General features: G+C 40.7%; 1 protein-coding gene across 21 annotated transcripts in view; it reads left to right on the top strand.

Annotated features, from left to right (window-relative positions):
* MAP7D3 (MAP7 domain containing 3) overlaps window positions 1-22,747 on the top strand; it is a 69,709-nt gene that overhangs the window by 18,715 nt on the left and 28,247 nt on the right. For 9 of the 21 annotated variants that reach the window (XM_032773176.2, XM_075068886.1, XM_075068888.1 and 6 more), the window contains 4 exons: window positions 525-688; window positions 9,669-9,783; window positions 12,235-12,264; window positions 15,905-16,006. In XM_032773176.2, the coding sequence (XP_032629067.1) occupies window positions 525-688; window positions 9,669-9,783; window positions 12,235-12,264; window positions 15,905-16,006 (411 nt within the window). Of the gene's footprint in view, window positions 1-524; window positions 689-9,668; window positions 9,784-12,234; window positions 12,265-15,904; window positions 16,046-22,747 lie in introns of all 21 variants that reach the window. The other 12 variants (XM_075068880.1, XM_075068876.1, XM_075068881.1 and 9 more) reach the window with 4 other exon arrangements.

Below are 22,747 nucleotides of genomic sequence, written 5' to 3' on the forward strand. Positions count from 1 at the left end.
ACCCTTTCTTAATGATTCCCAGCATTCTGTTTGCTTTTTTGACTGCCACTGCGCATTGAATGAATGTTTTCAGAGAACTATCCACAGTGACTCCAAGATCTCTTTCTTGAGTGGTAACAGCTAATTTAGACCCCATAATTTTATATGTATCATTGAGATTGTTTTCCAATGTGCATTACTTTGAAATTCAATGTTGATAAATGCATTATGCCATCACCGCAAAAGCATGCATAGCATAAGGCATGTTCTCTACGAACTTACATACAGATCGTAAAGTGTAATACTTCAGAAAAAGTTCCAGCCTGTTCCCAGAGCTGGGGACACAATGGAATGGAAGGTTAGGCCACATGCAACATTATTTGATTAAGATGTAAAATTAACTATACATCTGAATTAGATCAGCTAGAGTGTTATGTTGTAGAGGTGGACTAATATGCTTTTCACCTTTGTCAATTGTAGCATTTGTGAATACTTTTTAAAGTTTGATTTTAAGTTTACTTATTTAATTTTTTTAACATGAATAGCTGCCAAAGAAACACAGATATTTGAAAAGGAAAAAAAAGCAAAACTCCAGTATGAAAAACAGATGGTAGAAAAGCAGAGAAAATTGAAAGAACAGAAACAGAAAGAAGAACAGAGAAGAGCTGCAGTAGAAGAAAAAAGAAAACAAAAAATAGAGGCGGAAAAGGTACTGTTCATGGCTCTTATGTAGCATTGTGAAAGTTGTCTAAATTATATCCTTATTGTGAAATAGATTAGTTAAGGATAGTATAAAGTACATTGATCAGTTGTTCTTTTGAAAATTGTTGGAATTCCTACTCCAGTATTCAAAGCACACACGTTACCTTTTTCAATGGTGATCCATTATTTAGTCTCACAGTTAATTCCAGTTGGTCCTAGCTCTCCCTGTACCAAAGGGAACATTAGCCAGTTATCTTAGTTTGCTCTTTAATAATTTTTAACATAGAGTGTGAAAATATCCCTGACATTTTAACTTTCATTTTGTAGACAGATTTTGCTGTGTTTTTAGTAAACTAACATGGTTTCCTAACTTGATGTGTTTCCCACTGGGTTCTGGCTGGTTCCCACTGCGTCTCAGTTCTCCTATGTTACTACTCATGATGCCTTCTTTGGTGCTGCTGATCAGACTACTCTTTCTGTCTTATCTAGTTATCCTCTGCAACTTTGAACTATGTATTGGCCATCCTTTTATGACTGTCACTTTGTCCTCCCTCTGATCTAAAATGGGCATTCTGCACTCTTAGAAGCATCATCCTACACTGGTTGCGCTTACATTTTGTGCCATTTTCAGTTACCCAATGTTCCTCTTGTGCATCTCTTTAACTTGAATGCTGTTACGCTTATGTTGTTTGAAGATAATTTAAGTCCCAGGTGTTTCAGTTTAGCAGCTAAAGAAATAATTTACATTGCTGAAAAACAAGCAGAAATGTTTGTCCTGTACTGTTGGTGGTTCAAAATAGAATTGCAGTCTAATGGAACTACATCTCTTGGAACACAAAAGCACTGTTTTTAGCTTCAGACTTTCTCCAAAGAAAGTTTAGCCTGAAGGCAACACCAATGGTTATTGGTGAAACCATTTATTTGATTAACAGGAAAACAATCCCTGACAAATCAGTCCTGACTGATATTAACCTGAGCTTTACCAGATCCTCTCCTTAGAAGAGGATCAGATGCAGACATTTACTCTCCCAGGTCTAGGTTCTGTGTATGTATCTTCTAGTTTTGCCTAATGATGAGAGTCTAACCCATACAAATTGTGTTCAACCAAGAAGTGAAGGCAGGGGCTGGAAAATGAGAAATATGATCAGAAAATGTTTAAAATAAAGTGTTTGATATTTACCAATAAGAACATAAGAACGGCCATCCTGGGTCAGACCAAAGGTGCATCTAGCCCAGTATCCTGTCTTCCGACAGTGACCAATGCCAGGTCCCCCAGAGGGAATGAACAGAACAGGTAATCATCAAGTGATCCATCCCCTGTCACCCGCTCCCAGATTCTGGCAAACAGAAGCTAGGGACACCATCCCTGTTCCTCCTGGCTAATATCCTCCATGAACTTATTTAGTTCTTTTTTTAACTGTTATAGTCTTGGCCTTCACAACATCCTCTGGCAAGGAGTTCCACAGGTTGATTGTGTATTGTATGAAGAAATACTTCCTTTTGTTTGTTTTGAAATCTGCTGCCTATTAATTTCATTTGGTGACCCCAGCTCTTGTGTTATGAGAGAGGGTAAATAACACTTCCTTATTTACTTTTTCCACACCAGACATGATTTCATAGACCTCTATCATCTCTTTTCCAAGCTGAAAAGTCTCATTGTTATTAATCTCGCCTCATATGGCAGCCGTTCCATACCCCTAATAATTTTTGTTGCTCTCTTCTGAACCTTTTCCAATGCCAATGTATCTTTTTTTGAGATGGGGCAACCGCATTTACACACAGTATTCAAGATGTGGCATACCACAGATTTATATAGAGGCAATATTTTTTTTGTCTTATCATCTATCCCTTGCTTAATGATTCCCAACATTCTGTTTGCTTTTTTGACTGCCGCTGCACATTGAGTGGCTGTTTTCAGAAAACTATTCACAATGACTCCCAAGATCTTTCTTGAGTGGTAACAGCTAATTTAGACCCCATCATTTTATATGTGTAGTTGGGATTGTTTTCCAGTGTGCATTACTTTGCATTTATCAACACTGAATTTCATCTGCCATTTTGTTGCCCAATCACTCGTTTTGAGAGATCCTTTTGTAGCTCGTCACAGTCGACCTGGGACTCGACTATCTTGAGTAGTTTTAGATCATCTGCAAATTTTGCCACCTCACTGTTTATCCCTTTTTCCAGATCATTTGACATAAATCATTGAAGACCTTCCTCCACTTCAAGATTTACCAAGCACAATAGATGGTTAAAGGACATAGAAAACCATATTTTTTCATTCTTTGTTTCATGTTTCAGCCAAATCATTTCTGATTAGTCACCTCCCACAGGTAACTTAAAAAAGGAATCACCATAGTGAGAACAGGTGGAAGAATTAGTTGCGACCTGCCTGAGACTAATCATGAAAGCCTCATTACTAAGACTAAAAACATTATTCTGTTTAATGACAATAATTAAGACTCAAGTGCATTGTTACTAGCTATGCAAAATATATAGGTTGTGTGTGCAGCCATGCTTAGATTGTAATCTTTTGAGATACTCTCATTATGTTGGTGCGATAGGGCCCTGATCCCCAATTGGGACCTTTAAATTCTGCTGCAATGAAATTAATTAAAAGAATCTCAGTAACAGTGTGTTCTATAGATCCTTGTCTAGATACGTTGGTCATTGATACCTTAGAGTTCTGTCCACGTGGATGCGATTACAGGATATGGGTCCTAGATTGTACCAAAAGTCAGTAAAATAAACCAGATTGGAGTTGTCTTATCTTTCTTTAGAGTTAGATAATCTGCAGTCCAAATACACTGCTACCTCAATATAACGGCACCTGATATAACATGAATTTGGATATAGCGCAGTAAAGCAGTGCTTTGGAGGGGCAGGGCTGCGCACTCTTGTGGATCAAAGCAAGTTCAATATAACACGCTTTCACCTATAACGTGGTAAGATTTTTTTGGCTCCCAGGGACAGCATTATATCGAGGTAGAGGTGTAATATTTTTCTGGAAAGCTTTGCATGGCAAACAAGACCTTCTGTTTCTTCAGAGCTCGGGGCATTTTTTTTATCCTTTCCTTCCAAGTTTTTTGTCACTGAAGAAACCCCAAAGTGCATGCAAAGATTTTTTAATCTGTTATGAAGTGCATGTTAAGAGAGAATGGAAGCCTTCTGTCCCAAGGAGAAAAAATTGTTTGGATAACTGGTCCCTTGGTATCTTGTAGCGTGTTGGTGATAAATACTGGCGAAGGAGCTCTCAATTGTAGCTATTCCAGGATATGACTCTGTTGTTGATCTTCATAGCCAGGCAGTCCAATATGCTTATAAACCCTGGGGATGGTAAAGAGGAGGTCTGTTAAAAAGTGAACTGTGTAACCCTTTTTATATGATAGGACTGGAGTTCAGTGTTCTGCATTTTGTTTTCCTTCTCCGCCAATTGATACAAATACCTGAGACAGGGGAGAGCTGTACTCCATTGCTGTTCCAGATGTTAGTCATGTCAACAATTATTGCTGAAGTCCAGAGTTTACAAGTAAAAACAGACTTTCAGCTTGTCATAAAGTTTTCCTTTTAAGTTTTACTTTCTTTTGGGTTCCATCTTGCTTCCATTGAAGTCGATGGCAAAATTCCTTCATGTTTAGAGAGATGGGTTAATGTTTGTATAGTACTTTGAAAAGATAGTGTCCTTAATATTTGTTAATGCAGACTTTTAAACAGTTTTTTAAAAAGAATATACTTTATTTAGGTATTTCAATTAGTAACAGTATTTTCTGTCAGCAGTTGTGCTTTGAAGTTCATGAGTTCTCCTCTTACAAGAGAATTAATTATTATTCTGAAAAAAATCTTCTTCTAGCCAACATTTCTAACTTTTTTTTTTTTAAAGCCCAGTGGGATGTTAATTAAAGATCTTCTTTCACAGAGAAAGATCTCTACTAGTTTACTTCAAATATTTTTGAGATTGTTTAATATATGAACACTTGAAAACAATTGTAATTTATTTCAGGAGAATTCTGAAGTTTCATACCTTAATGGTTGCGTCGTTGGAAAACTAGAATTGACAGTTTAAACACTTGAGATTTTATAATCCTTCCTCCCACTTTATATTTATTTATAAGTCTCTGATAATCAAGACACCTGTGGATAAGTGGTGTTCTGTATAATATAACTGAACTGATACATAGTTGCTGCAGCAGATTCTTGATCAAATGCACTTTGAATGTGTTAACCCTGGAAGTCTAATTTCACTTCAGTGTAGCACATCTCTGTGTGAAATATTAGAGGAATATTTGTGCATTATATTAAAATATTTAATTGGTGTCTTCAGCCTTTTTGCACATTAAATTTGGTTTAGAATTAGTTATGGTCAGATGGTGCAGGTAAAACAGATGTTTTTGATAGATTTCAAGCTCATAGACTCATAGGTCAGAAGGGACCAACATGATCATCTAGTCTGACCTCCTGCACAAAGCAGGCCACAGAACCCTACCCATCCACTTCTATAAAAACCCCTAACCTATGTCCGAGTTATTGAAGTCTTCAAATTGTGGTTTGAAGACCTCAAGCAGAGAATCCACCAGCAAGTGACCCATGCCTGGCATGCTGCAAGGGGAAGGCGAAAAACTTCCAGAGCGTCAGTCCAATCTGCCCTCTGGGAGGAAAATTCCTTCGAGATATATCCGACGCCAAATATGGGATCATGCTAACCTGAGCATGTGGCAAGCTCCCCAAGCCAGCAGTCAGGGAAGAATTCTCTGCAGTAACTCTGATCCCATCCATCCAACATCCCATCGCAGACGCATTGAGCAGACCTATCTGCTGATAATTCAACGGACAATTGCCCAAAATTAACTATCCTTCAATATCATCGCTTCGATAACTTAATCAATAAGCTTAAGTCTAAAAGCCAGATATGTCTTTGCCCCCACTCTTGTACTCCCTCGAAGGTTGTTCCAGAACTTCACTCCTCTAATGGTTAGAAACCTTTGTCTAAATTCCAATCTGAACTTCCCTAGTGTCCAGTTTGTACCCATTCGTTCTTGTGTCTACATAGGTACTATAGCTTAATAAAAAATACTAATAAAAAAAATAATTCCCTCTCCTTCCCATAACAATTAATCCCGATATATTATATAGAGCAAAGCATATCCCCCTGGAGTCTTCTTTTTTGGTTTAGGCTAAACAAGCAGACTCTTTTGGGTCTCCTTTCCATAAGGCAGGTTTCCAATTCCTCGATCATCTAGTAGCCCGTCTCTGACCTGTCCAGTTGTATTCATCCTTCTTAAACACGGGAGACCCAGACTGCACGCAGTATTCAGGTGAGGTCTCACCAGCGCTATACATGGTAACTTCAACACCTCTTATCTTTGCTGGAAATACCCGCCTGATGCACCCTAAAACCGATTTGCTTTTTTAAACGGCATATCGGCATTGGCGCATCAATAGTCATCCTGCGATCAACCAATACCCAAGTCTCTTCTCTCCTCTGTTATTTCCAACTGATGCGTCCCATGTATATATAAAATTCTATTATAATCCCTATGCATGACCTTCACTTTTCACTATTAAATTTCATCCTATTGCTATTACTCCAGTTTACAAGGTCATCCAGATCTTGCTGTATGGTATCCCGGTCCTTCTCTGTGTTAGCAAACCCCAGCTTTGTATCAATCCGCAACTTTATTAGCACATTCCCGCCTCTTTGTGCCAAGGTCAGTAATAAGGTTAAATAAATTGGTCCCAAACCGATCCTTGAGGAGCTCCACTAGTAACCTCCTTCCAGCCTGACAGTTCACCTTCAGTACGACTGTTGGAGTCTCCCTTTACAATTCCTAATCCACTTTTCAATTTTCATATTCATCCCCATCTTTTCCAGTTTAACTAACAATTCCCCATGCGAACAGTGTCAAATGCCTTACTGAAATCAAGGTAAATTAGATCTAACGCATTTCCTTTGTCTAAATAATCCATCACCTTCGCAGAAGGAGATCAGGTTGGTTTGGCACGATCTACCTCTAGTAAACCGTGTTGTAATTTGTCCCATTACCATTGACCTCAGTGTCCCTAACTACTTTCTCCTCTCAAAATTTTTTTCCAGACCTTACATACTACAGACGTCAAACTAACAGGCCTATAGTTACTCGGATCTTTTTCTCCTTTTCTTGAAGATGGGAACTACGTTAGCAATTCTCCAGTCGTATGTACAACCCCGAGTTAATCGATTCATTAAAAATTCTAGCAACGGGCTTGCAATTTCATGCATCAGTTCCTTTAATATTCTTGGATGGAGATTGTCCGGGCCCTCCGATTTTGTCCCATCAAGCTGTTCAAGTTTGACTTCTACTCAGATGTGGTAATATCCCCTCCATATCCTCATCCCTTTAACACCTCCCCTCTCCCTAAGCCCTCATTAGCCTTGTTAAAGACTGAGGCAAAGTACTTTTTTAGATATTGGGCCATGTTTAGGTATCCTTAACCTCCATCCATCCTCAGTGTATAGCGGTCCCACTTCTTCTTTTTTGTTTTCTTCTTATTTATGTGGCTATAAACTTTTACTATTGGTTTTAATTCCCTTGGCAAGGTTCAACTCTACACGACTTTTAGCCTTCCTCACTTTATCCCTACATGTTCTGACCTCACTAAGGTAGCTTCCCTTGCTAATCCCACCTTTCTTCCACTCCTTGTAGGCTCTCTGCTTTTTCTTATCACCTCTCTGAGATGCTTGCTCATCCAGCTCGTCTACACCTCCTGCCTGTGGTCTTTTCCCTTTCTTGGGATGCAGGCTTCCGATAGTTTTGCAGCTTAGACTTAAAGTAATCCTAGGCCTCCTCGCATTTAGATCCACAAGTTCTGCAGTCCAATCCACTTCTCCGACTAATTTTTTAACTCTGGTAAAGTTAGCCCGTTTGAAGTCAAAAACCTAATCCAGATTATTTTTGTTTATCCTTCATCTAGTTTGGAACTGAATTAGTTCATGATCACTTGAACCAAGGTTGTCCCCTACAACATTTCTTCTACAAGATCCTCACTGCTCACCAAAACCAAATCTAAATGGATCCCTCTTGTCCGGTTCTAACTACTTGGTGAAGAAATCCATCCGCTATCAATCCAGAAAAATCTGAGCCTATTATTCTTGCAAGCACTTTCCTCACAGTCTATATCTGGGAAATTGAAGTCTCCCATGATCACACATTACCCCTTAGTTTACTTCATTAATGACAGTAAAGAGGTCCTATCCCATATCCAAATCAAGATTCCCGGCGGTCTGTAGACACCCCAAGCACTATCTCAGGGGAGTCTAGTAGCTTTCTTTCCAGTGTGATTTTTTTGCCCAGACAGACTCTGTCTTGTCCATTCCATCACTTCTATTTCTTTAACAGTTCACTCATCATTGATGTACAATGCTACTCCACCACCTTGCCTTTATTTCTGTCTTTCCTAAACAGCACATAGCCTCAATACACTGTACCACCAGTCATGACTACTACTCACCATGTTTCTGTATCCCTATAAATATCCGGTTTCACTTCCTGCACCAGTAGCTCCAGTTCCTCCATTTTGTTACCATAGGCTCTCGATTAGTGTACAGACATTTTAATTTTTGGCGTTTGGCCTCACTGACATCCTTTAACCCGTTATTGATGCTGGTGGTACAGACATTGTACACCAGCATCACCTGTTAGTTTGTATGGTACACTACCCTTCCTACAGTTCAATTCTTGGCCACGGCGTATCCCCTCTTACTCTGTTTACCTCCTCTCCTGGTTAAATTCTGGCGAGAGATCTACTTGGACATCTCCCAACATTCCCCAAATCCTAGTTTAAAGCTCTCTTAATGAGTTTGCGAGCCTCCATCCTAGAGAGTCTATTTCCCTCTTTCGACTTAGTGAAAGTCCATCTAGAGAACAGTCCTCCTTCTGTAAATGCTTCACCAATGTCTGTACATCCCAAACCCTCCTTATAGCACCAGCCTGAGCCATCGTTATTGTCATAAGTTGTCAACCGCCTGTCGTCGCCCGTCTAGGAACCGGCATGAATCCAGCTCGAAGATCACCTGAGCCTCGAGTCCCTTGGCGTCCTTCCCCCATCGGCATAGTCCTCCTTGATACAGTCCCAGCGAGTAAACTAGCCGTACATCGTTCCAACATGAGGACATCAAGGATTTTTCCGCGCTCCGCTAGGAATACTTTCAGCCTCAGGTCCATATCTGTAGTTTAGCAGCTGCTCAGACAGCACACCCTTCTGTTCTCGCCGATCATGCTCTAGTATAGGCCTGTTATTCTCAGTAAGGATGTCTCCAATCACGTAACCTGCCTTTTTCTGGTGACAGTGTGATTGCCCCGGTCAGATCCCAAACTCCTCCCGACTGGCCGCAAGTTTCGCCCCTTGATCCTATTGACCCTTACAATCCTCCTGGGCTATATTGGTGTCGCTCCATTGACTCCCCCTCCTTCTGCAGGACTAGCTGTCTTCTTTTTTTTTTCACTGCCCTCTCTCCTTCAGTCGACCACGCATGCTGTCCCTTCTTCATTTTCCAACCTGCAAATCTGTCGCTGAGTTCTATTTCCCTTACTGGCCTTCTTTTCCTCTGCCTGGATTCTCTAGTCACATGTGCCATCCCGCTTCTCCTACCCAGCCCACTCTCAGCCTTTGTCCGCTCAACTGCATATCTGACGACTTAATCCTTCGCCCACCATTCCCTCCTGTCTGTGTTCCATCATCCCCTTCGAACCCCTTCTAAACTCAACCAGAGTTTCCACCTGCATTCCAGGCGCCAGATCATTCGTCCATCAGCTCTATCAGGCGGCACTTCATGCAGATGTAACCCTTTTCAGGTAACCCCTCTAGGATCATGTACATGCCGCAGCTTCCACATCCAGTCATCCTCATTGTGTCTTTCACTGCTCTTTGGGGAGGAAAGATTGTTTTGTGTTGTACATAATTGTGCTTAATAATGGTTTATGTAGCCTTACAGAGATATAATTTTGAAATAGGAGCGATATGAAGCAGTTGTGCATCGTACCTTGGAGCGGAGCCAACGGCTGGAAACACGACAGAAGAGGTGGTCATGGGGAGGGTCTGTAACTTCAAATTCAGACAGCAAGACTGGTAAGGGTAGCTAAAATGTAGTGCAATATGTTGATTTATAGCATTGTCTTATTTATAATTAAGATGCCTTGAAGATTAATTCAAAAGCAGTATTTATAATTCTGTTTTAATTATTTCTATTTAATACTGTTATTGTTTAATATAATGAATATGCAGCTATGACATAAAATGCCTTGAAAATGCATCCTTTAATAGACTTGCTTTGAATACTAATTGATGATGCTCCATGTTTTAAATAGAGATTAAATGGGTAAGATGACACGGGTTAATGCTCAAACGTTTCAGCTCTGGAGTCCGTGTTGAATACCACCTGAGGTTACACATTTTAAATGTACTTGGTCTCAAACAGGTCCTTATTAAACCATCATATAATTTGACATAATTAGCAATTTTTGCTGATCAGAAGCTCAACATTAGAATAGTAGAACAGGATGACCTGCCTACTTAATCACTTATCTATAATTTATAGGAAAAAAACTGCATGATCATGGAGGACTTGAATTTGAATGACACATGCTGATGGTCTCATGCAGGCAGTATTAAAAGATGTTTGGAATTTCTAAACATTATAGTTGAAAATTTCCTAACTCAAAAAGTGTTGTTGCCATCACAGGGGAATTCTTTCAGACCTTGTCCTAGCAGATAAAGATGAACTGATCATAGAACTAAAAATTAATGGCAGTTTAGGTACAAGTGTTCATGACTAGATCACATTTATAATATACAAGCAAAATTTAAGTCCAGACCTGTATTATGTATACTTGGTCCCTTATTAGGGCAAATTTCACAAAATAATTGTGAATAATTGAAAATAATTATGAGCCAGATCAGCTGGGACGAAGGCTTTGGTCTGGAAACTGAATGATAATGGGGAATCATTTAAGAACACAAAAAGCCACAATCCCAGAATTGAGGAAGATGGCTGTACTGGTTAACCATTCTGCTTTAGAAGGGAAGTGAAGACAGCTATTTAAAAAAAAAAAATTTAATAATATTTAACAAATGGAAGAAAGGTGAAATTGATAGTAATGCATATAAATCAGAAGTTAGGAATTTTAGAAAATTGATAAGGGAAGCGGAAGGACACAGGGCTTGTCTACGCTGAAATGTTGTCGACAGAACTTTTGTTTTTCACAGATACTTAAAAAAAGCCCCCCGCCACTCCCCCCCGTGCAAAAGACAAAAGTTTGCCAACGCAAATGGCAGTGTGAATGCGGCTTTATAGGCAGGAGCGCTCTCCTGACGACAAAGCTAATGCTGCTCGTGGCGCTGGAAGCATTTCATCAGCAAAAGTGCTAACAAAATATAGAGAGCATTTATAGACGCTGACTTTTAGCGACAAGGCTATGTTGACTCAGTGTGGTGATATGTGCTAAAGAGCTAATGTGATCCTGAGATGCATAAACAGGAATCTTGAGTAGATGTACAGACATTATTGTACCTCTGTATTTGGCTACCTTTGCTGGAATACTGTGTCCACTTCTGGGGCCCGCAATTCAAGGAGGATATTGATAAATTAAAGAGGGTTCAGAGAAGACCCAAGAGAATGATTCAAGGGTTAGAAAACAAACCATATAGTGATAGACTCAAGGAGCTTGGTCTATTTTGCTTAATAAAGAGAGGCTAAAGGTTGACTTGATTGGTCTAAGTTCTACATGGGAATCAAATATTTAATAATGGGCCCTTCAATCTAGCAGAGCAAGGTGCAACACGATTCAATGGCTGGAAGTTAAAGCTAGAGAAATTCAGACTGAAAATAAGGCAGACATTTTTTACAGGGAGGGTGGTTAACCATTGAAATAATTTACCAAGGGTTGTGGTCAGTTCTTCATCACTCAGTGTTTTTAATTCAGAATTGGATGTTTGTCTGAAAGAGCTGCTCTAGGAATTATTTTGGGGCAGTCCTATGGCCAGTGTTACGGAGGATGTCAGACTAAATGATCACAGTGGTCCCTTCTGGCCTTGGCATCTATGACTGAAATGGATTGAAAATAATGGGAACTGAAAGAGGGTCTTCACAATGCGTGGCACTAATCATGATCAGGCCCTGATTTTCCTGAGCAATAAAAATATTTTAAGGGAAAATCAAATTTGGTGTAGTGAGTTGTTAATAATAATGTCTCAATTTCCAGTTGAAGAGAGGGAGGTTTTAAGGACAGAGATACATGCGAGTCAATGGGAATTTTAAAAGTAACTGTGCAGAAATAAAAAAACATACCTGAGCTCACTTTTGTTTTCTGCTCTAGTGTTGGAATTGTTTCAGAAATGCTCAAGGTGGAACTAATTGTGGTGTTGGCTATCAGGCTCTATCTAGAGCTTAAGTCCTATAAAGTGTTTGTTGAAATAATAATTACCTTAATTATAAGTATTATTTCCACTTTCCCCTTGTCTCTGTTATATTAAGTAGTGTCCAGCCTTGTGATTGATCTTACAAACCTTGTTCTTCTACAGAGCCACAGACTGCAGATGAAGGTGGAGCTGGTAGTATTGATTTCCAAAATGGCCTTTTGCTATTACTTTACACTAACCACTAACCTTTTGAACTGGAATTCTCATGTTCACTGATTGGAGTTCAGGGGAGTTACTTTGATATAGCTCTATTGCTGGATCTGGACCAGCAGGGCTCAGAGCACTGCAGAAGCAGCACACTGGGTCCTCTGTGGAGAGCATGCTTTATATATTTAACAATCCCTCCCAGCCAATTAAGATGCGCCTTTCCATTGACGAGATCATCATCAAGTCTGAGACAGGGTATTATCTGCAGTTTAGTGCCTCAAGGATGAGGATATAAAGCACGGGAAAAATTGGGCGATCTTTCTGGCTCTGGGTATATGCTGAATATATATTAATACGGTACTCTGTAAACCAGAATTTTATAAACAATGATTTACTTTGCAAACAGTTTAAACAATAGCTGGAGAAACTCTCCAGTGCACGAATTGAGTACATTTCACACATGGTTCATTTTCATGATATAGTGCAAACAAATATATAGGGCAGCCTTTTCCTTTAACTACATTTAATTTCTGTGGAAGGAGTTTGCAAAAATAATGAGTGACAGCTATTCCAATGAGCAATAGTGATTCCAAACTTTTAAAATTCATTTTCCATTGACTTTCTAGCACCTTCCGTGGAACAGGTTGAGACAGGCTCATAGACTAATTTATAAGCAATTCACATGGTTTCTAAGGCCAGGTCTACACTTGAAGGGCTTTGGTGGTATATTATACTGGCAAAAGCACTTTCAATGTGGACGCCATTTATACCAGCCAAACTTGTTTTTGCTGGTATAGTTTATTCCAGCAAAATAATTGCCTGGTAGAACTATATCTACACTAGACACTCTTGTCGGCACATCGACATCCATCAAGGATCTTGCATCTTCATGCCTTTGAGCGACATAGCTATGCTGGCAAAGGTTTGGTGAAGACATGGCCTATGTGTAATGAGGGATGTTTCATTTTTGTAGCTGAGGGCTAAAATGACAGCCCCCTCATCTGAGACCCAGCTAAGTCTATTGGCACTGAAAAATCTGTGCATGCTCATAGCTATACTAATCTAGTCCAGCTGTCTCATAATGCTGACAATATGAGATTTGAAAATTCAATGAAAGTTTTTAACTGAGCATGATTTAAGTGCCACAGTTTATTCTGGCAGCCATAGCACATTTTTTCCCTCTTCTCCTGCTCCCCTCAGCATGGATTGGAAGTTTTTCTTTAAAATTAACCAGTTTTGATTGGATTGGTTCACCTCTATTAAACGTGATCCTGACGTATATGTATTAATTCCAGTTGTTTCCCAATATCTAACGTTGTTGCTATAGTATTAACACATCATTGATTAATAATGTCTCAATTTCTCTAACTTCGTTAGAAGAGAGTTATATAATATTTGCAATATTCTCTTCTGTCTGTCTGTTCATGTGGCATATTCAGAGATAGGTTGGTCAGGTTTTAAATATGCTGGGAGACCAAAGCCATTCCAGATACTACAGAAAAGCCTTCTGTGTTTAGCAATTCATGATCCAAGAAAATATATCCCAACAGTCTTTCTTTCCAGGCATATTCTGTCGTGATCAGAACCGGTTTCATGTGAACATAAATATTTAGAACCCTTGATCAAGCAAGGTAAATCTCTGGCTGAGATAGCAGTAGATTCACAAGTGTACTGAAAAGTACACCATACATAATCAGACATTTCAAGAACATCCGGAAGATCAAATCCTATATACAAAAAATAATGTACATTGAGATAATGCACATGATTCAGGATTACTCCCCATTGGTGGCTTGAAATGAATTAAAAAAAAAAAAAAAAAAAAACCACAATCAAGCATTTTACAGTAAAAGCTGTTTTATCCAGCATATTCAGGGACTGGGGGGTGCCAATAAGTGAAAAATGCTGGTTAACTAAGAGGCAGGGAGTTTGGGCGCGGGGAGGATGCATGCTCTGGGAGGGAGTTTGGGTGCGGGACAAATGCCGGTTAATAGAGCTTTCCCCTTGGTGCAGGGTTAGATTCTGTTGTCAGGAAGCCTGGGAGAAATGGCAACATTGCATAATAAAATACATAGAGTCCTTGACGGCAAAATCCCAGCAATTGAAAACAGTTCCCTATCACAAAACCAGATGATGAAGTGCCTGAGACACAAAGATGCATGTCATTAGAGAATATGATGGTCATCAGACATGAAGTCTGATGCCACACTCTCTAGTACCCATGTAGGCCCTGTGTGCACATTGAAAAAATACCCTGGCATTATGTTGCACGCTTGCCTCAATTCTTGCAATTTTTCATATATAAATGATTTATAACTCTTTTTCCAAAGAAAATCCTACAAACACAGAATGAAGTCATACCAATAATTAAGAAACCATTGACTTGATCCAATGAAAATTTTTCTCAGATAATTCCCTAGGACCTCAGAAGCAATTCTTCCTGCTAATGGCCAGACTAAATAATTGAAGCCATTTATCAAGTCATTAAAATTGTGTCAGCCAGACAGGTTAAGTAGGGTTCATTAGAATTTTAAACAGTCGGTGTAACTTAAAGCTTTCTTGCAAATGGAAATGCAAATACCACATACATATCTCCTTGTTCCTAATAAGGTTTAGTTTTACAATGTTGTATATCACTCATACTTGGAGTCAGTTGACTTTTTGATAACAAGTTCATGTGAATAGTCAGGCTATTGCGATGTGTTTTTGAAAATCCCACTCCTAGCACATAACCTATATTTAAAAAAAAAAATAATAAGGAAAGGGAATTAGCAAGGAAGTGATAGAAAATAACTATTCATGGATGTAATTTCCCTTAGAAAATTCCTGAAGTTCATCTAAAAACTCCAAAAGCTGTTGCAGCTATCCCAGTTCTCTGCCATCCTCCCTTATAAAATAACCTTTGTGTCTGCCTTAGAAAAAGTATCCCAAACTTAAATCTCCATTTCTGGTATTTACTATTCAGGTGCTATGCAGTAGATCTTTCAAATCATGCTGTCAGAGTGCAATGTCCTAAAAAAGGAAACTTCTCAATCTGCTCTTACTTTGCTATCCTTTCGCACCTCCTTAAAGCAGTTTCTTGGTGTTTCAGAGAGGGTAGCAATGTAGCAGTTCTGGGGTTTGTACACTCACTCACTCACGTACATACATGCAGGCCAATCCAGTCAAATTCTCATATATTGGCTGCTTCTAGAGGAAACTGCCATAGCATGTTGGGTGAGCCTTTTGAAAAGGGAAAAGAAGCTCCTTCCAAGGTTAGTATCCTTATTTTGCCTTTAGTATGGCTTTATTTGCTAATAAGTTAACCAGCTTTGCCATTAACATTTGATATGCATGCAACATAATGTGCAGAATTTTAGGGTTTTACCATGCTAGTTTGTGCTACTTTTAGCGTGCACTACCAGGAAATACTTACCTACCTCAAAGGGATTTTTGATTTATGAATTGTTTGTGAAGTGCTTTGAGATCCTTGAGTGAGAAGTACTGTGTAAAGGAATGGGAGCAGAATTGGAAATGGCTTTTGGGAAGTAATACTTGCACTTCCAAATTTATCCCCAGAGGAATATGTTAAAGGACACTTTTTCTGACTGAAAAGAAATGCTAACATAAACGTTTCTTTCTGCAGCCAACAAACGTTCTACATCCACAGCAAACCTCAAACAAACAGAAGCTGTCATCAACAAACGTTTGTCATCTTCTGCAGCACTTTTAAACTCTCCTGATCGGAGTAAGTGTTTTGAGGTTTTGGGGAAGGGGTTTCTTGGAGGTAGATAATGTGTACTGTTCCTCTGACCTATTTATTAATTCATTGCTCATGTGCTCTCAAATGCATTTTACCCAATTTGTTAATCCAACAAACTGTGCAGGTCTTTGACCCAATCCTTGGTTGTGATCTCTGTGTTACAGCAGGAGAGTAATGGTAAAGATCACTTTTCATATTTCTAGGATTCAGTTTTATTAAAGCCAAATCTTGATGAACGATTTATGAATTAACCATTTCACACCAACTCTAAGGGTTTGCATGCCTTAAATCTCAGACTTTGATAATACTAAACATAGTAATTGGGTTTTTTTAAAAATTGCACAGAAGACAACTACCGTATATACTCGTTTATAAGCCAAATTTTTTTAGTAAAAAAGGGAAGCACAGGAGAAGGGGGTTGGCTTATGAATGGGTATAGAGAGGGAGAGGTGGGACACAGCCCCTTCCCCAAACAGAGGGCAGAAGGAGAGGCAGCACAGTCAGCAGAGACAGAAGGGAAGAGGCGGGGCCAGAGTCTCGCTTCTGGCCAGTATGCTCTCCCCTTAGCCTCCAAAGCAGCTGCAGCTCTGGGGCTGGCAGGCTGCGCTGCCCGGCCCAGCCCGCCTGAGCCAGCTGTGGCCAGGTCAGAGACATCCTCCCCTGACCCTCCCCAGATAAGGTGGGAAGGGATAGAATGGGGAGAGTGTTAGGGTCCTAAGCTAGGGGTGGGATCATGTGGGGGGTGGTCACAGGGGTTACTCTCCTGACTCCCAGCTTCTCCCCACCCCTCAAAAAAATTTCCCCACCAGTTGCTGTTCTGGCCCATCAAGGTAAGCAGCTGGCACACTGGGACACTGTTTGTTTACTTAGGTTTACCTCTGTGCCTGCGGATGCTCAAGGTAAACAAACCATCTCGGCCCCCCAGTGGCTTATCCTGATGGCCCAGGAGCCTAAGTTTGCTGACCCCTGAATTATATGGTCGGCTTATGAACAGGTTATAAAATTTTTTCCATTTTTACTTATCCATCTGGAGGAGTTATGATAGAGTATATACAGTATTTTCCTGAATGAAATAAATTCAGATATTTGGTTGCATATTCGCAACAAAAATAAATTTGCATCTTGGCATTAAAAATCTGTAGCATGGCCCTGAACTCATACTTTACATATTGTAGAGCCCTGATACTTTGTAAGATGTACAATTGTATCATAAAACGGGCAAAAAAGTGTGAAAATTCTGCTATTCCCTTTTTCACGTTGACCTTGGGCATTGTGGTTTCATGGGACGTATCTTCATACTAGCCATGCAGAATGCCTGTGCCATTAGTTCCAAAGTATTAAACCAGCGATTTTCAGCCTTTTTTTCATTTGCAGACCCCTACAAATTTTTGAATGAAGGTGTGGACCCCTTTGGAAATCTTAGACGTAGTCTGTGAAACCCCAGGGGTGTGCGGACCACAAGTTGAAATCCACTGTATTAAACTACTGCACCTTACAAACTCTGTAATGATGTACATAAGTTTTTTGTTTTTTTTCCCAGAACGGAGCATTGCTTGTTTTCTTGATGTTTATCTTTGTTCTCTCCAAAACCCTGGGGTAAACACTGCTGAGCCTACTACTGCTGAGGGATGTAATCAGCCTGAAATCCACTCAGTTTTTAAAAATGAGTTGCTGATATAACACTTGTTCCAGTGTCCCCCTGCAAATTTTAGTGGTTTTACAGTCATTTTATATTTTTAAAAGGTTTCTCCAGTTGCTGTGTAAAATCCATACCAATAGGGGAAATACTATCAAATCCATGAAGTGAACAAACTGGGAAAATGGAATAATTTTTCTCCTTTTTTTGTTATAGGGGACATAAATGTTACATGTAGCATTAAGTACATTTTCAGACAGAAGTGATTTATTTAAAAAAAAACAAAAAAAAAACTGAACAAGCACCAGTAAATATTACCTATAATGCTGTAGTTCTATGTCTGACTGCAATCCTCTTATGAAGTATGTGTCATAATGTCTCTTCCAGACCAAAAAGCTGATAGTAATACTAGGAAGGTTGCTATTCTGCTTTTAGAGGAGAAAATTAAAAATTAATTCCACCACCACAGATAGCATCCTTTTTTCTTTTATGTTCTCAAGGCTAACCTTCTGAATCTCTCTCTCTCTCTGAACCCTCTGCAATGCTGTGCTAACATGTTTAGAGGGCAGTTGTAGTGGACTGCTTCCCTCCTTCCAGAAATTACTATCCCGTTACTGTTACAAAAATCATGTATACATTGAGGAGAAAGGATAATGTGTTTTTCTGAAGCCTGACGTGAAGACAGATTAAGGGCTCAATCTTGCAAACAGATATACATGTGGGTAACTTTACATGTGTGATTGTCCCAGACTTCAACTGGGATTACTCGTAATTAGAATTGTGTGTTTTTTATTTTTGTGTGTGTGTGTGTGTATAATAAACAAACATCTCTTTGTAGGATTAGGCTCTAGGTATGAACCAGAAGCAAAGAGATTTATAAAACGTTGGTTTATATGCACTCTAGCACAGAAAGGAAAAAATATTTAATAAATTATCAGCCAAAAGAGATTCTACTAAACCTACTGCCGTTCTGTAACAGAAACTCTGACAAAGCAACTTCCTCCAGTATTTTTGGGAAACACTATTATATTAAGCTGCTTAAGAGAAATCATATAATCCTACAAATGGGCTGGAAGTCATCAATTCCAGCCCCGTGTTCTGTGGCAGGACCAACCTAGACCAACTGTGATAGGTGTTTGTCTAAGCTGTTTTTAAAAACCTTCAATGATGGGAACTCCGCAGCCTTCCTTGGAGGCCTATTCCAGAGCTTAACTACCATTCTAGTTGGAAAGTTCTTCCTGGTATCTAACCTAAATCTCCCTTGCTGCAGATGAAGCCCATTACTTCTTGTCCTACCTACAGTGGACATGGAGAACAATTGATCAACATCCTCTTTATCACCACCCTTAACATATTGGAAGACTTTTATAAGGTCGCCCTTTGGTCTTTTCTCAAGACTAAACATGCTCAGTTTTTTTCAGTCTTTCCTTATAGGTCAGGTTTTTAAACCTTTCATCATTTTTCTTTCCCATTTGTCCACATCTTTCCTAAACTGTGGTGCCCAGAATTGGACTCAGTACTCCAGCTGGGGCCTCACACGTGCTGAGTAGAATGGGACAATTACCTCCTATGTTTTACATACAACACTCCTGTTAATACACCTCAGAATCATATTTGCCTTTTTTTGCAGCTGCATCACATTAATAACTCATATTCAGTTTGTAGATCACTATAACCCCCAGATCCTTTGAAGCAGTAGGCAGTTATTCTCTATTCTGTAGTTATGCCTTTGATTTTTATTTTCCCAAATGACGTACTACAGCTGTTTCAGAAAATAAAAACAGTAGGGGCTAATTATTGCAAATCACTCAGATTATAACACTTCCAGAGAGATATCATGTCCTATGGAGGCTTGCATAGTCTGGTTCAGACTGGATTCTCTAGATATCATCAGACAACGATAGGACTTATAGATAAATAGCAGATGCTTAAACTGATTCGGAGTCTTCTTTCTGGTTCTGGATCTAAGATGGATGAACTTGTAACCACAGGGAAAACCCAGCTGTGGGTTTTGAAGGACTAACACCTATCAAAGCCCTAGGTTGCAGTTGGAGTTGGGGGTAACCTGTTGTAAGCTTTTTTTTTACATGCATGAAGGTTATTTTATTATTTTAATGTTTTATCTGTAATGCTTTTATCTTAATAAATATGCATGCCTAGACGGAGCTGTGTAGTATCTTGTAATTGCGGACAATACATTAGTAAAAGCCATCTGAGGGTTAGGCTACACTTGCAGCTGTACAGTGCTGGGAGTTAAAGCTGTCTTTGTACAGCTGTCTTCGTAGGGAAAGCGCTGCAGTGTGGCCACACTGACAGCTACCAGCGCTGCAGTGTGGCCACATTTGCAGCTGTGTTGGGAGTGGTGCATTGTGGGCAGCTATCGCAGCGTTCAAGTGACTGCAACGTGCTTTTCAAAAGAGGGGGATGGGGTGGAGTGTGATAGGGATCGTGGGGGAGACAGAATGCCTTGCAAGTTCCGATCCCTTCCCCCATCCCTTTCTCATTCACTAAATGCAATAGCCTTTTGTTTTTTTTCCTCACAGACCAGATAAGCTGCTGCTCCTAAACGGACACCCCACCCCCACCCCCACAAGCCGTGCTGCTTCTCTCCTCAAGCAAACACTAGCTGTGGACATTCATCCCCCTGCCTGCCTTTGCTCAAGCAAACAGTAGCTGTGTTTGTTTTTTAGATAAGCAGCTCCGGGAGCCCCGAGTTCACAACAAAACAAAGAGAGGCATCACAACAAAACAGAGTGTTATCTTTACTTAAGTATCAGAGGGGTAGCCGTGTTAGTCTGGATCTGTGAAAGCAGCAGAGAATCCTGTGGCACCTTATAGACTAACAGAGGTTTTGGAGCGTGAGCTTTCGTGGGTGAATACCCACTTCGTCAGACGCAGTAGTGGGAAAAATTTCCAGGCAGTATTTATATATGTAGCAAGCAAGCTAAGATAACAGAGGTTAGTTCGTCTAGGGAGGGTGGGCCCTGTTCTAGCAAGTCGAGGTGTTGAAACCAATGGGAGGAGAAACTGGTTCTGTAATTGCAAGCCATTCACAGTCTTTGTTGAGTCCAGAGCTGATGGGTCAAATTTCTGCAAATGAATGAAGCCTCCAGCAGTTTTCTTTGCGTCTGTCCTGAAGTTTTTTTGCTGCCAGGATAGGCCACCTTTAAGGTCTGCCCTATTAGTGTGTCCCAGGGAGGTTGAAGTGCTCTCCTACAGGTTTTTGTATATTGCCATTTCCTGCATATCTGATTTGTGTTCCATTTATCCTTTCCGTAGTTGACTGGCCCAGTTTGGCCGATTTCTGTTTCATAGCAGGGGCATTGCTGCATATATGGCGTATATTACATGGTGCGACATGGCATGTGAATGAACTTTGGGGTGTGGCTTGATCTGGTTAGGTCCTGATGACGGTGTCAGTCCCCCCACTTGGTGTAGATATTGTGGCAGAGTGTGGTTGGGGTTGTTGCATGGATGGGTTCCTGTTTTACTTATCTGGTGGCGGTGGTGCAGTTGCTGGTGAGAATAGTTTCGGTTGGCAGGTTGTCTGTGGGCGATGGACTGGCCTGCCACCCAGACCTGTGACAGGTGTTGGATCATTGTTGCCAGGATGGGTTGTAGCATCCCTGATGATGCGTTGGAGGGGTTTAGCTGGGGGCTGTATTGATGGCCATGTGGAGGTCCTGTTGGTATTTCCTTTCTTGGGTTTGTCTTTGCCCACAGTAGAGGCTTTGAAGTACATTGCCTGGCTCTGTATGATCTGTTCCTAATTTCCTCGTGGCGGCGGTTATATTCCGCGTAGTTTAGAGAATGCTTGGTTGGACATTTGTAGGTGTTGGGCTCTGTGCTGAGGGGTTAGAGCAGATGCGGGTGGTTTTGTCCTCAGCTGCTTGGCTGATAGACAATGGATCGGTGATGTGCCCGGATGAAGCTGAGCATGAAGGTAGGACGTGAGCGGTCCGGTAGTTTTTTCGAATATAGGTGGTGTTAGTGGAGCCATCGCTTATTTGCACGCCCATTGGTGTGTCTAGAAAGTGGAGCCTACCCGGTTAGTCCTGGCTCCAGGCCTGAGAGGTGATAGGTGGGTGGATGAGTGTTGAAATCGCTTGCTTCGGTAATTTTGTCTAGAGTTCTCCTTTTCCCATGGGTCCAGATGATGAAGATGTCATCAATTTGTAGCGTAGGTTAGAGAAGGGGCGTTGACGTGGACGAGGAGCTGAGGCAGCGTTGTTCCAGGTCAGCCATAAAAATATTGGCGTTAATTGTGGGCCATGCGGGTGTCCATAGCAGTGCACTGATCTGCGAGGTATCTATATTGTCTCAAACTTGAAATAGTTGTGTGTGAGTGATAAAGCACCAGAGTCAGCAGCCAGTGATTTCTGCTGGGCAGTTCATTCAGGTGATACTGTTTCCTAACAGCTTGTTATTCCTATCGTCTTGTGTGGGATGTTTGTAGTGTTAGACAGCCTCTACATCCTATGGCTAGATGGTGTTTTCTGGTGGAGTACCCAATGCGTTGTAGTTTCCTCAGAAATCAGTGGGTGTCACGGAGATATCTGGAGATGCTGGTGGCATATGGTTTGTAGCAGAGAGGTCCACATATTCCGGACAGTCCCTTTCAGTGAGAGTGCCATATGCCGAGATGATGGGGGTCCAGGATTCGGTTGTTTGTGGGATTTGGTTAGTAGATAGAATAACCCTGGTCCAGGGCCTCTAAGGGTATCGATTTTGGTGTTAGTGTAGGATCAGTCTCTGATGAGTAGATGTCCAGTTTCTTGCGTAGCTGTATTCGTCAGTGGCTCTGACGGGAAGCGGCACTAGCTAATTTGGCTGGGAGTTTGTCTAGCGCCGGGGCTCCTTCTGGTAGTCAGACCGCTATGAATGACAACAGACCTCCTTTTCAGCCTCTTTGATGATAATGTCCGCCGAGTGGTTTCTGAGGCTGTGGATGGCATTGCGTTCTGCACGACTTAGGTTTGAGGCAAGCGTGTTGTTTTTTTCCGACGATTTCTGGCCTGTGCACGTCGGCGGAAGGCATTCAGTGTATAGCCGTCAGACTGTCATTTCGACCCTCAGGAGGGTCATGTGGA

Source organism: Chelonoidis abingdonii, chromosome 8 (assembly GCF_003597395.2).
Source record: "Chelonoidis abingdonii isolate Lonesome George chromosome 8, CheloAbing_2.0, whole genome shotgun sequence".
NCBI classification, from domain to species: domain Eukaryota; kingdom Metazoa; phylum Chordata; order Testudines; family Testudinidae; genus Chelonoidis; species Chelonoidis abingdonii.